The following is a 15,473-nucleotide window of genomic DNA, read 5'->3' as shown; positions in this document are numbered from 1 at the left end:
ACACACATACACACACACACACACACACACACACACACACACATTTATTTATTTATTTTTTCCAGAATTTTCAGAAAAGTCCACTTTCATCTCTGCACTATACAGTTGGGGTGTCAAGCTTTTTTTTTTTGTTGCGGGCCACATCGCGTTTATGGTTTACCTCAGGGGGGCCGCTATGGATGCGGATTCACATGACAGCAAATGTATGATCGCTTCGTACAGTATCATTGTTGGATACATTTTGAAATCGGAAGCCAGTAAAAATATGTTCAAGTATTTTTCGATTTATTTTAAATTGGTGTATTGATAACGAAAAATGCTTGCAGCATCTCAACATTGTTAAAAACCCTTGTGCTGCAATTTCTACGATGTTTGTAACACATGGGTTACCCCATATGTTACAATTTCTACAATTTTTGTAGATTTTTGCGTATTGTCATCTTTAAATCAAAGACACAGCATAAAAAGTGTGTGATATGAAATATTCCAATTCATGTTTTATTTATATAGATTTATATTTATGTTTTGGTCATAGCACAATACCGCTTTTATTGTCCATAGAGGGCAAAAATACAAAGAAAAAAATAAGAACTATATGTGTATGTATAGCACTGATGCCACTGAACATGTCGAGTGGTTGAAAGTGAAATAAATATTCAGGAATAATACTTTTACAATTTTTGTAAAATTGTATGTTGCGTTATATAAACTTATTTAGATCGACTGCAGCACATGGGTTAAAAGTGAAGACAATTTGCAACTTTGTCTTTGGCAAGAAACGTGGAGTCAATGCAAATCATTTGCCTTCGCAACATAAAATGATAAGCTGATTTTGACCCCCTGGCCTCGAGTTTCACACTTGTGCAATATAGCATCTACTGCTTAGCAGAAGTTCTACCCAACGATTGCTGCACAAACAGGTCCATAATGAATGTTTAAGTCGCGATTTTTTTTTTTTGTGTTTTCCAGCTACTGCTAGGGATGTATCGTTGCACTGATATACCGGGGAAGTTCGTATGGCAACCAGGAACCCTGACACAGGCTGTCTCTAAAGGACTGTGGATTTTGTTGGAAGACATTGATCATGCACCGCTAGATGTGGTAAGTTTAAAAATCCCGAAACCGTTTATTTATATGACAACCTTAATTTAACTTGCAGTATTTCGTAACGGTATCAACACTCACATATTTAGGACAACAAGGAAGAAACAATTTTTCTCTACATTGAGAAATAGTCAGCGCATGTCTTGTATGACAGTGTCAATGTACGGACACCTCTAAATAACTCAAAACACAGCCATAACTGTCTAAATTGCAAGCAACAATAGGGTGTACACCCCTACTTGTACCTACTTTATTTATCACCTTATCATTTTTATACTTAATTATTAAATTTAGAGTAGACAAAACAACATGGAAACTGCTACTTTTACCAGTTAGCCCCTTTGTATGCAACAGGTGGATGGCGCGCTGTCTTGTATGTCAGTCAAGTGACAAATTTCACAATGGCAGGAAGGGAATCTATTTTATTTACCGTATTTTCCGCACTAAAAGACGCACTGCATTATGAGGCGCACCTTCAATGAATGGCTATTTTGTAATTTTTTTTCATACATTAGACGCTTAGCATTAAAAGGTGCAATCTACAATGCCTCCACTAGATGATGCTCCGCTCCTTCCATTCAACTTGAGAGGCATTCATGACCGCCTCTGAAAAATGGAAAGTAACTATTACTGTACTTAAATGAAACTACGAAAATTGAAAATAATGCATCCAAACAGAAAATAAAGCGAGGAAATCACAAAATAAATTCTTTTCAGCCCCCCCCCCCCCCTACAGAATTTATTTTGTGATTTCCTCACTTGATTTTCTTCGTGGTTTCATTGAAGTAAGAATTAATTTACGTTTTTCGGAGGCGGCCATGAACGCCTCTCGAGTGGAATGGAAGAGAAGGCACGGAGACGGACAAAGACGTAAACTACCTGTTTTTTTGAGACTGTGAAACCATTAATAAAGTCTTTGTTTAAAAAAAATAAATAAAATAAAACCACAACCACAGCTCTCCTTTTTTCAACAAATACAGGTGCGTCTGTCCGTCTCCGTGCCATCTTAACTTACGGTCAACTCGAGAGGTGTTTATGACCGCCTCCGAAAAACGCATTGGCATTTCCTTTATCGTAGATCCAACAGTACAATCAGATAAGATAAGAAAACCTTAAATAGTCTCACAACAGAGAAATTCCCACTTCACAGCAGCAAAGTTATGAGAGGAAGAAGTAGAAGAACAAAATAAATAGGAGCTGCTGGAAAGGCAGCCACTCTCGCGGCGCCATCTTGAAGTCAGAATAACACAACAAGTGTCAGTCGTAGTTACTTATTCCTTTGTTGTGTATTCACAAATGATGAAATCACAATATAAATTCTGTAGGGGGGGGCTATAGAATTTATTTTGTGATATCCTCTCTTGCTTTTCAGTTTTGATATATTATTTTAAATTTTTGTAGTTTCATGGAAGTAATCGTTAGTTTACGTTTTTTGGAGGCGGTCTTGAACGCCTCTCGAGTTGAACGAAGAAGGCACGGAGACAGACAAAGACGTACCGGTATTTGTTGAAGCTGTTTTAAAAAATGAACACCACAGCTCTCCTTTTTTCGGAGCTGCAACACAAACTTATTTAATAAAGCAGCGACACAGTTCACTGAACCAACAGCAAGTTATAACATTGGAAGCATGTCTCCAGGAAGGAGCCATCTTGGAGTCGACGTATTACCGTAATGACCATACAAAAGATCCAGGAAGGAGCCATCTTGGAGTCGACGTATTACCGTAATGACCATACAAAAGATGCACCGGATTTTAAGGTGCTCGGTGAGCTTTGAAGAAAATTGAAGACTTTTTGGTGCGCCCTATAGTGCGGAAAATACGGTAATTTTTTAAACTGAAGTCACCACCTTTGACAGGCAGCTGTATCAATAGCATAAAACTGTGAGGCCCAGCAGTGATTGAGTTAAGACCATGCGATGGACCGACACCACCTTTGCAAGGTACCAGTCAATAGCAAACGCAATACCCACGCTTGCTTTAAATAGTCTAACCCAGTGTCAAAGGCTCTCACAGTGGGGCGGATCAGTGCCAATTTCTCTTCTAAAAGCACGCAGCACTGTGACAAGGCCATTTTTTTCGCAAACTGAAGTGCCTTCTGCTGAGGACTTGCCATTTTGAGTGGATACAAAAATGTGTTCTTCCCACAATTAAATGGCGCCGGAAGCATTGCAAAACCGCAGCAGTGCACTTGAAAATTTAAATTTAAAGTGTTAAACTGTTTGAAATTTAATCTCAGTTCATTTGTAAACTGTGAGCACTGACATTTGCATGACATGCGGGAGGCCAACTCGTTGACAAGTGTGAGAGTATTTGTTGCTCTTTCGTTGCTATTTCCATAAGGTTTCTCTTGTCCTTGCCAGCAAGTTATTTTCTCTGAAATTACTTTTTTGTGTTTTAAGATATCTGTACTCCTTCCATTGATGGAGAACAAAACATTAATGATTCCAGGACGGGAAGATAGCATTGACATATCACCTGGATTTCAGTTCTTTGCCACAAGAAGGTATGGAAATCATGAAATTAATCTAAATGTGTTGACTCTGATTACATTTCTATCCTTGTGTTATGTCATTTTCCCTCATTGTAATAACATTTCTAAATAGTTTACAAAGTTCTAGTCGTCTAGAAATACTAGGTTCTCTTAGATGTTGTGTAACAGTAATTGTCAGTAATGAGAAATGCTTGAACTGATAGTTGGGTTAAAAAACGGACACAGGCACTAGGGGTGGGCGTTATATCCTGGAGACATAAATTCGGCTAATCGTATAGATTTGGACCCACTGCAGTAACGCTTGTTTATTACATCATTGTATTAGCCTTTGTGTGAAAATGGCATTATGTGGCACGTCCACCACAGAGTTGGAGGAGCTGCATCGTCCAGGTCAAAGTCACTCACCCCGTGCTTTCTGCTGCTCTGAAACTACAGTAGGAAAGCTTGATGCTACGGTATCTTGTGCTGGACTAGCTAGCGACAAACTACGGCTGGAAAAATAGCCGGGCTAAACACGGTCTTTCCACAGTGCAGAGCTGCCCCTCTCAGTCATTCAACCACGCCTCCATGGAAGCTTATAACGACACTTCTGACAAAAGCTAGATGTCATGAAAAATCTATCCATCTAGGTTTTTTCCCCTTTTTCTTTCTTTTTTTTTTTTTTTTTTTTTAAACAAAAATAGCTCCTTCTGGTTCATCCGGATTGCAGCAGATGAAGGAAATACTCAAAGATTTGTCCTTAACCAATGCGCGCGCATATGCACGCACACACGCCACGATGAGCAACAGCCGTAAGGGCCCGAAAATGAACGAAACCAAAACCGACAGAAACACAAAATTGGGCCATAAACCACAGCAGCAGTACGTCCTAAAGAGAATCTAGCGCGGCACTTTTAAGAGAGAGAAGCATAGAGACCAAGAAGAACAATGACGGGTGGATAATCAAGACAGGAAGGAGTTCTTTGAATTAAATAGCAATTACATTACAGCGCCTTCTCTGTTTTATCCAAATTATTTATTTTAAAACAAGTATTCCTTAGTTTAGTATCCACGCATCGTTTTAGTATACATTTTTATAAACATATTTATTTTAAAAAAGTCAGCGAGAGAGAAGCCCGACCCGAAACAATGATTGACATTTTAGGCCGGGTTGGGTTTGGGCTTGGGTTTAAGATTTTACTTCTAATATGTATGCCTGTGCGGTCGATCGCCTGGAAGAGTAATCATGTAGTACTCTTCCATACTGCTAGGGAGCATCAGCAGCTAAGTAAATGCCTTATGCTTCGAGACAAGCGACGTTTCCGACGCGAGGCAATACAATGAAAGGTTTCTTTCATTTTGATTTACGTTTACTGTAGATGCAACGGCACCAATGTTCCTTCGAAGCTGCGCAACTGCACACTGGTTGCACACTCTCAGCGCACAAGAAAACCAATCCAGCGCAGTGAACGCACTGCAAATGAATTAGATATATAACTTTTTTTTCTGTATAAATTTGCTGTGTAATTCAGTGAGTGACAGGTGTTGCAGCCAATCACACGATACGATGCAATGACGCTATGCAGCCAATCAGTACGGCATTGACAGCAACTGCGCATGTTCTCTGCTCCATAACAACAACAACAGTGCGGCAGCGATAAGTGACACTATTGCTCATCCTTTATCGTGGCGAAACGACCGGGCAGTGAACGTGATACGTCGACTCTCCAAACCAAAATAAGAATGAACTTCGGTTCTTTTAAGTTGGAATGGCTGTCGGAGTATGTGCAAATAGAAGAACAAGCAGTAAAACTGGGTGAGATATTTTCTTTTTCGAGCGAGAAAGGTCTGCTCTGCAAAACATGCAGCAAAGCTTAAGCTGTAAGCAAATTTTCTGATGGAAAAAATACGGACTAAATGGAAGCTGGACTACCTAATGCGACACATTCAGCAGAAAAGTCATTTGAATGATGTTGGAATTATACAGAGACTCAAGATGGGAAAAGGGATTGGTACAATATTGCGGGAGAGCGCAAACAACCGGGAGAAAAAGAACTGACGGTCACACAGAAAAAAATCCGATCCTGAGCAAGTTAAAGTTCTAATTGACTATATTTTACTTGCCATTAAAATGAATGCACCAAATATTGGATTGATGTTGATTTGATTCCGATTCAATGTGTCATAACATTGCATTCATTTTCAATGTTAAAAAAACACTTAATTGTTAAAATAAGCTTTTTTCACATTTTCAGGTATGTGCCGTAGGACTTTTTTAATGAAAGAAATGTGCCTTGGCTCGAAAAAGAAAAAAAAAACACTGGACTAAACACACACGCTTGCGCTTCTCTCTCTCTCTCTCTCTCTCTCTCTCTCTCTCTCTCCTCTCTCTCTCTCTCTCTCTCTCTCTCTCTCTCTCTCTCTCTCTCTCTCTCACATACCTACATATCCCGGTGTGAAAATGTTGCTTTGAATTACATTTTGGTACTAGTAGTAGTCAAAAATTGTCAAGATTTATTGTGTACTACAAACAGCTGTATTTAAGATTTGGCTTTTTTTGCAGAATGAATTACAGCGGTGGCAGCTGGCACAAACCAACAAACTCCAATGCAGCTTTGCTGGATAAGTACTGGACCAAGCTGGAGATTGGTAATATGACAAGGAAAGAATTGAAGACGGTAAGTTTTGAGATGAAAAATGCAGTGTTAAAACCTGACTCTCAGAAGTTAAAATTAAATGGGTTAGCAAGTCTAGCGGTAATACAGGTACATTTTTTTTTCTGTATTTCAATTTTCAGTTTTTAATTGTCCCCACATTTCTCTAAGACATTGTTTAAACTAGCTATTTTGGTGTATCCATACTGTCAAACTTTCATGTTCTTGTGATGGAAGGCAAGGGTCCTCAACCTTTTTTGCCCCACGCACCAGTTTATGTCAGACAATATTTTCAGGGACCGGCATTTAAGGTGTGGCGGAAATAATACAACAAAATAATATGGTATGAGCTGCATGAAAACTGTGGTGTTTTCGAAATATAATAATAAACACAAGGAGCGTCTAATCTGGCCGCAACACTCTGATCGCTATGGTAATGTTTAATGCCTTCAAAATACGAAACAACACAAATTCAAAGTTCATGAAAATGACGACTCCCCACAGCCCCGAGCTTGATTTTCTGCAACCAGACGGTCCCATCTCGGGGTAATAGGAGACAATGACGCCTCAAGTGTGTGGTTTATGTCCAGTCTACTTCGTAATTTTCTTTTAGTCGCCATTGCTGCAGAAAACCCCCGTCTCACACAGGTAGGATGTCGGAAATAGCAACAGTGCTATTGTGGCGATCTCAGAGTATTCAGCCATAACTTTAATCCAGTTGTCTCGAACGTACTTTAAGGTCCGCCGTCATTTGCGATCTCCAGCAGTTTTTTTACGCATTTTGTGAGCTCAGGCATTTTGTTTTTAGCGTAATCTGTCACGTGATGGAGAAGCGTGCCTTGACGTGTGTCAAGCGTGACACAGACAGATGTAACGGAGAATCCGGTAATTTTTCAAAATAAAACATATTTCGTATTCCGAAATAAATGAAACGGAATTAAGGCAAGTTCTTTCTGTGCGGCCCGGTACCAAATGCCCTGCGGACCGGCGGTTGGGGACCCCTGATGGAAGGTGTTTCTTGTCCAATATTCTTCTATTCTAATACACCTATCTTGCACAATGATTCCTTTAGAAAAATCCTTTTAGACCCCACCGTGGACAGAACATGACATATATAACAGCAACTGTTAATTCAACTTAAAAGTCAATCAAAACTTGAACTTACAAGGCATTTGAGGCCTTCACTTATGTAACCCCTTACCCCTGTTGATGGGGTGGGGGGGGTTGCCCCTCCTAGTAAGAGGGCCTCCCCCCAGTGGCGGAGATCTCCAACGTTGAGCTCCAAATCTCACTGTAGTCCCGATACACCTTAAGGAAAACAAGACTAAGAATACCTACAAGACTTAGCACTGTATTGTATCTTTCCAACTTCACTCAGTGTTGTAAGAGTGACCTTTATTTTATTTGATCCGTTCTGTGTTTTTAGGTGGTCATTAGCAAGTACCCAACCCTGACAATGGTGGCAGATCGTCTGTTAGACATCTACTGCCACCTCACCGGGGATAGACATTTGGACCCATCGTCCTCTCCAAGCCCCAATGACAACCACCAGTCCAAGTCTGAGGAGATCTCCACTCGGCTGGAGAGTAGAACACTTTCCTTAAGGTGTGGTTCAGCCCACTATTCATTTCTAAAGTCCTCTTTAAGGGGCTTTATCCGATATTCATGTTGCGCACACACACACACACACACACACACACACACACACACACACACACACACACACACACATTATAACACCTTGAATAGGAATGAAGTATTTTATCATCTGTTCTATATTCTCACTCAGTGTGATAAATGGTTTGGATGAACACAGATCAGAGATCCTGGCAGCAATCGATGAAAGACACACAAAGCTCTTCCTCCACAGCTCTCAGTCTTTCTCTATTTTTAGTTTTTACAGCAGTCAGGCTATTTCTTTAGCTGCTTCGGGTCCGAACATCTCATTTACAATAGCTTTGCAGGCGGAAAGTATTAATTGCTCTGCCAGTGGGACTTTTTTGATTTAGCCACAAGTTCACTGACATGTTAACTTGCTTTCAGGGGTCTCTCATTTACCTTTGCGGATTTTCTCATGCACGTTGCTCGTTTCTCCATGTGTTCACGCAGGCGAACAAAATAGTCCACATTTTTGTTTCGAAGTGAAGGGTGTTTTGTTCGCAGATGGAGTTGAAGCCTACTTAGGACGATAGCGCTGTTTGAGAGGTTTTCACCTCATACCAAGCACAACGGATTGGCAATTGCATCTCCGGTAAAAGTAAATCCAAATGAAAGATAGCTTTCATCCATCCATTATCTGAACCGCTTTATCCTCACAAGGGTCATGGGGGGTGCCGGAGCCTATCCCAGCTGTCTTTGGGCAGTAGGCAGAGGACACCCTGAACCGGTTGCCAGCCAATCGCTGGGCACACAGACAAGGACAATCATCCACACTCACACTCACACCTAGGGACAATTTAGAGTGTTCAGACATTCTGTCATGAATGTTTTTGGAATGTGGGAGGAAACCAGAGTACCCGGAGAAAACCCACGCAGGCACAAGGACATCATGCAAACTCCATACAGGAAGGCCGGAGCTGGGATCAAACCCACGACCTCTGCACTGTGAGGTCAAACACACTAACCACTCCTCCACCGGTCCGTGACCTTTGACAATATGTTTGACAAATGCAGGAGTGGTCGAGTACTAAATTGGCTAATGAACAGTCATGCTATTCCTTCAGTGAAACGTTACAGTTGGAGTAGAACTGCTTCAGGCAGGTGAAATGTATTTTGATACAGTTGTACAAATATAGAATTAAGTAAAAATCTTTTGGGTTTTTTTTACACTTCATTCAACACGTGGTTAGTCAGGTCTCATTAAATTAGCTAATTAGATAATGTGAGAGTTTCCCATTTTATTTGTAAATGACTGCCCTCGAATGACAGGAGAATAAAGCAATATATTTTTTAATCTGAGATCGTCATTAAATTAGATCATTGTAAAATAATCATCCCCTGACATCACTCACAAACAGATCCTCTACAGTCTACACCTCCAACTCTCACGCTATCACGCTGATGTAATTTAAAAGCACTTCTAAGGGGATTTTTTTTTTGTTCGTCACCAGCAATAAAAGACTTTCATCACTTTACGCTCTGTTAAAGAACAAACAGAGATGCAAACCTTGGGTGTCAGCAGGTCATGATACTTATCAAAGGGAATTAACACCATGAATAACAAACTTCAGATCTCTTTTGACAAGTGATGAACCCCCTTCCCTTCACATGAAAAGCAAGTGCAGACCACGCGACAGCTTTATTTTATTTTCCTTGTCTAACCACCTGCATCTTGCAAGCGAGTGCTGGTTAAGACATAAAGCAAATGAAAGCCAGACTTACGCTTTGGGGTCTAGTGAGTTTCATGGAGGACGTGTAATTTTCATGTTGCGCACACACACACACACACACACACACACACACACACACACACACACACACACACACACACATTATAACACCTTGAATAGGAATGAAGTATTTTATCATCTGTTCTATATTCTCACTCAGTGTGATAAATGGTTTGGATGAACACAGATCAGAGATCCTGGCAGCAATCGATGAAAGACACACAAAGCTCTTCCTCCACAGCTCTCAGTCTTTCTCTATTTTTAGTTTTTACAGCAGTCAGGCTATTTCTTTAGCTGCTTCGGGTCCGAACATCTCATTTGCAATAGCTTTGCAGGCGGAAAGTATTAATTGCTCTGCCAGTGGGACTTTTTTGATTTAGCCACAAGTTCACTGACATGTTAACTTGCTTTCAGGGGTCTCTCATTTACCTTTGCGGATTTTCTCATGCACGTTGCTCGTTTCTCCATGTGTTCACGCAGGCGAACAAAATAGTCCACATTTTTGTTTCGAAGTGAAGGGTGTTTTGTTCGCAGATGGAGTTGAAGCCTACTTAGGACGATAGCGCTGTTTGAGAGGTTTTCACCTCATACCAAGCACAACGGATTGGCAATTGCATCTCCGGTAAAAGTAAATCCAAATGAAAGATAGCTTTCGTTGTAGTCCCTCACGCCAGAAACTTCCCTTGTCTCGAAGCACAAGGCGATTAGCTAGCTGCTGCTGCTATCGACTGGTATGGAAGAGTACTACATGATTACTCTGCCGGGCGATAGACTGCACAGGCATACAAATTGGATCATTTCCCGCCGCACATATACATATACTGATACTGTCACGCGGCACACTAGTGTTTGAAAAACACTGTTATATAGTATATACACTGTGTACTGTATAGACAAATACTGTCTATACATAAATTACATTTTAAAACTTATATTTTAATGACATTTTTAGACAGTACAGGATGCCAAAATAAAAAGAAATAAGCTTACGTAGATGGAGGAGATGGAAGAGGAGGTGGATGGAAGAGTTCTGGGGAGGCTGCTGAGGTGGAAGGCATTGATCATTGACTGCTCAATACCATTTGCATGTGGAACATGAATCATCTTCTCAATAACGTCCAATTTTTTGACAATAGCAAGCTTTGTTTCCATGGAGATTGCCTGGCGTTTCTTACCACGACCACTAGCAATCATCGCTTGCATTATGCTTATTGCTGCCACCAGCACTACCATTAGTTTTATCAGCCATGCTAAATAAAGTTTACTTGCATTGAAACATAAATTGTCCAAGGACATGCACACTCAGATATGTTCATAGAGACAAGTGGCAGAACTAACTGGGCTTCCTCAGAGGGGATCGAGCCTTTTCTGTTGCCAGTTCTTCCTTCCATTAAATCTTAGACGAGCCCCCTCCCTGTCCATTTTTAAAACTCATTTGAAAACATCTTTATTCCTTGGCATTCGACCCAAAATGAGACCTACACTGTTCTGTTGTTTTCTGTTGTCTACTGTATATGTATGAGTATCATTAATTTGTTTTCATTTACTCTTTTCACTTTCTTTAGTTGTATTATTTTATGTTATGGAAAGTGTTTCGCTACAGCAGCAGCTGTTGTGAAATGTGCTATATAACAGCGGTCTCCGACCTTTTTTGCCCCATGGTTGTCAGCCAGTATTTTTAGGGACCGGCCTTTTAGGTTTGACAGATAAATACAACAAAATAACTGATCATTTCAAAACATAACAACACGAATCATGACATGAGGAACATCCTATCTGGCCACAACACTGGTCGCTATGGTAACGTTTAAACGTGCCTTCAAAATAACATACGCCGCAAATGCAAAGTGCATGAAAAATACGACTCACCATCGCCGCATGTTATGCAGAGTGGGCTTGGTGCGTGGGAATCTCCCGTTGAGATAAATTAATTTAATTAATTTTAAGTAGGACTCTTGATACTGTCTATTAAATGTAGCCTTCTTTTTCTTGAAAGTCGGAGGATACTCTTCTGTCTCCTGGCTGGGTCTTTTCCCCTTCCCAAAGAAACGTTCCAAAGATGTTTGTTTATTACTCATTTTGCTATCTGCCGGGTTTCATTTTAGCGGTAACCTATGACGTAACCGACAAGCGTGCCTTGATCTGCGTCAAGATTGACATTCTGTAGACGTTTGTAACAGAGTATCCGTTAATTTTTCAAAATAAAACATCATTCAGAGATCAAAATAAATAAAACAGAAGTAATGTAAGTTATTTATTCTTTATGTGCGGCCCGGTACCAAATGACCTACGGACCGGTGCCGGTCCGCGGCCCGGGGGTTGGGGACTACTGCTATATAAAAATTGTATAATGTTAGAAGATAGTAAATACATTGACTCCCTTAATGATTATATATATGTGGCCCATCTGTTATTTCATTGCTGCACATCTCTTTATGGCAATTTGTGTCTTCTTCATTCCCTAGAGATTTGCTGAAATGGTGTGAGAGGATCAACGTCAACTTTAACGGCACTTCTTCCGCCACTGCCCAGCATGTGTTTCAAGAGGCAAGGGACTTTGGTCACAATTTTTAATGTGACAAAAGTCAGTTTACAGAAAGTTTACATGTTTTAATTTAATTGCTTAGACTGTTAAGGCCACTTTCCCAAACATTGTTTTAAATGGTACATAAGTAGAAAAAGAGATTAAGAGTTTTATTTGCTTGTGATTTAGCTTCCACGTATGAAAGCAATATCTTTCTATTTCAATCTATTTCAATCAGGCTCAAGACTGCTTCACAGCAATGATGTCTCGCCCTGAAAGCCAACTGCGGATGGCTGAGATAATTGGAAGCAAGCTCAATATCTCCAAAGAAAAGGTATTTCAAGCAAAGTTTAAAAAAAAAGAACACAGGTGAATATACACGGGTAACCAAAAAGGTGTACACTCTTTGAGCGAGAACACATCGAATAATAACGTCCCATTTTTTTTTCTATGAAATTTTTTTCATTTACATGCATACACTCTGGAACTGCTCAGTCTTTTTTTCAAACTTATCATTCCTGTAACAAAGCGCTTAACAAAACAGTTAACATAAAGTAAAATAAAAAACACAACACACAACATTAAATATTGTAACATGTATTTGTTATATATTTTGATGCATTTTTATGCTTTAGAAAACAATTTGAATTTTTTTGGGGGGGTGGCTTGGAATGGATTAGGGCATTTACATGGAAAACGCGTCTCTACTTCCACATTTTCTACTGAAGAAGTTTCTTCCACAACCAATTAATTTTGTAAGTAGAGGTTCCACTGTACGTAGTATGGGATATACAGTACTCTGCAAACTATTTTCTTGCAGTACCATCATTTTTGTTTAAGCCTGATGAAACCATCAGTTTGTTTTTTAAAATAATCTTTTTGAACCGCAATTCAATAGAAATGTCTTGTTTTCATTGGCTGATTTTTATCTAGCTGTCTCTCTGTTGCTCCATTTTGTCACCCCTCTATTTATTTATCTTTTTCATTATCAGAGAACAACTTCGTCCATGCGTGTAAAAGTGGTGTTGCCAAACCAAATTCGGGACTGACTTTTTTATATTCACAATTAAGTAGAATAAATAAAGTATACAGAACTTTTGTTTTAAAATAACGAACATTCTCAATTAGACCCTTAGTTTCTGTTAAATATTATAATACACAGGTATACATTGTTGGAAACACATTTTTTTCCATTGCTCCTAGGTGCAACACTTCTGTCAGATGTATCAGCCTGCCATCTCGTTGGCTGAGCATGAGGCCTTGGTGGGTCGAGTGAGTCTAGTTCGAAAGCGGACTGAAACGGTGCAGCTGATTATGTAAGTGGCTCATTTACACGGCAACCCCTTTTGCCACCTCTGTCTACGCGTTTGCTCAGGAATCATGGGGAAAAAAATCCGCTTTTTCCTGGGTTAAACTTGTTTAGGTTAACACATGCGCCTAGTTTGTTTTAATAAATCACCTTCTGCATACCAAAGTATACTACAAACAGAGCTTCATGTACAAACACAAAATGAAAGTGGATATTTGCTTTTTGAAAGAAGGTCCAATTACTAGTTATTATAACAAAACTGTCCTCTTTCTGTGAGCAAATGAAACATTTTGAAAAGCCTGAAAACAGCTGAATTTAAGTACAGTAAGGTTGCGAAACTTGGAGGGGATTACAGATATGCACCATGAGCCCAACACCTTTGTACCACAATTGTCGAATTGGCCGATTTTAAAAAGCATTGCTAGATTTCTTCTAATCTGACTACATTTGATCAATGTTTTTTATTGTTATTAACAGTGATCAGCAGACTTTTGCTGCTACTCGTCCAGCTGCTGTTCTACTGGAGCGACTGGCTGTGTGCATTGCTAAACAGGAGCCTGTTCTGTTAGTGGGAGAGACTGGGACGGGAAAAACCACCACCGTACAACACCTGGCCAGAATTACAGGTGACAAACTGGATTCACAAATGGAACAGCCTGGTTTTTAAACCATATAGAGTACTACATCATCATCACATTTCACTATGGGAGCAGCTTTGACAATACAAACATGCTAGGGCCACTTGTATTTATTCTTCAAGTTTTCCCAAATTCAAGAACAAAACCCATTTTTGGACCCTTTAAATGGGGGCTAAGCTAATGTTGCTACCTTGCTGGCTACCCGCAGATCCTGGCACAGCATTCAACCTCACTCACACCATTTTTACCTTGGTATTGGTGATTTATATTTCTTCCAGGGCATAAGTTGATGGTTGTAAACATGAACCAACAGAGTGATACTGCGGACCTCCTTGGTGGGTAAGTTACACTAGTTACCACAGAAGCTGCCATTTTTCAGGAAGAAGCATGGTATCCAAACCTTATTTAACTGACCAATGGTTACATTTACATGCAGTCATCAACACCCTTTGTCACGATGCGGTGTGTTGTAAAATAATAATTAAAATAACAGAGGTATAAAAATGGGACTAGAGAAGGATGTTTTTCTTTTTTTTCTTTAAAATGTCTTTTCAACAATGTTCTTCTTCTGCAGGGGGTGTCAAACTAATTTTTGTCGTGGGCCACATTTTAGTTACTGTTTCCCTTGGAGGGCCGTTATGACTGAAACCAAATTAAAAAAGTGAATAGTAACGGTTTATTCAACTATTGTTTAAGTTACTGTAATGAGGGGGTTGGTTACATTAAAATGCTCACAATATGTCTTTTATTTATTACATGTGAGAATTTAAAATTTTGGTCTCGATTTTAGCTAGCATCATGCAAGTTGACATGGTTGATTTGCTTCCGTGGACCACATAAAATGACGTGGCGGGCCTGATCTGGCCCCCGGGCCTTGAGTTTGACACCAGTGTAAGACTGTCAGGTCATACGCACAGTTTTAGCGTATATGATAGCGTCTGTTTTTTTGCAACTTACTTCTCCGTTATCTGTCTAAATTAGGTACAAGCCAGTTGACCATAGGCAGATCTTACTTCCCCTGCGGGAGGCCTTTGAGGACCTGTTTTCCCAGACTTACTCCAGGAAGCAAAACCTAGCATTTCTAGGCCATGTGCAGACATGCTTCAGGGAGAAACGTTGGCACGACCTTCTCAAACTCATGGACCACGTCTGCAAATCTTTCCTCACTAAAGAGTTGCAAGGAAAATCAAATGGTAAAAAGCGTTAGTGGAAACAATTATAATTACTGCTCTTCCGTTTACTTTTTTTATCCTCTGCTTTTTATGCATAGCCGCCTTACTGCAAGAGAAGTGGGACTTAATGGCAACAAAATTGAGTCAGACTCAGCAGCAGATTCGAGCCTGTGAGACAGCCATGATCTTTGCTTTTGTGGAGGTAAAGGACT

At 40.0% G+C, this 15,473-nt stretch overlaps 1 protein-coding gene across 1 annotated transcript in view; it reads left to right on the top strand.

The window, feature by feature from the left end:
* Positions 1-15,473, top strand: part of LOC109509189 (midasin-like) — a gene marked incomplete at its 3' end in the record, with an annotated part of 44,638 nt that overhangs the window by 7,225 nt on the left and 21,940 nt on the right. The window contains exons 7-17 of the mRNA XM_019859079.1: positions 970-1,101; positions 3,505-3,608; positions 6,139-6,253; positions 7,656-7,834; positions 12,084-12,165; positions 12,381-12,476; positions 13,346-13,458; positions 13,929-14,077; positions 14,368-14,428; positions 15,071-15,282; positions 15,360-15,463. Of these exons, the coding sequence (XP_019714638.1) occupies positions 970-1,101; positions 3,505-3,608; positions 6,139-6,253; positions 7,656-7,834; positions 12,084-12,165; positions 12,381-12,476; positions 13,346-13,458; positions 13,929-14,077; positions 14,368-14,428; positions 15,071-15,282; positions 15,360-15,463 (1,347 nt within the window). The remainder of the gene's footprint in view (positions 1-969; positions 1,102-3,504; positions 3,609-6,138; positions 6,254-7,655; positions 7,835-12,083; positions 12,166-12,380; positions 12,477-13,345; positions 13,459-13,928; positions 14,078-14,367; positions 14,429-15,070; positions 15,283-15,359; positions 15,464-15,473) is intronic.

Source organism: Hippocampus comes, unplaced genomic scaffold (assembly GCF_001891065.2).
Source record: "Hippocampus comes isolate QL1 unplaced genomic scaffold, H_comes_QL1_v1.1 scaffold26, whole genome shotgun sequence".
Taxonomy (NCBI): domain Eukaryota; kingdom Metazoa; phylum Chordata; class Actinopteri; order Syngnathiformes; family Syngnathidae; genus Hippocampus; species Hippocampus comes.
The sequence above is the reverse complement of the archived record's forward strand: the minus strand, read 5'-3'. Positions and strand labels throughout refer to the sequence as shown.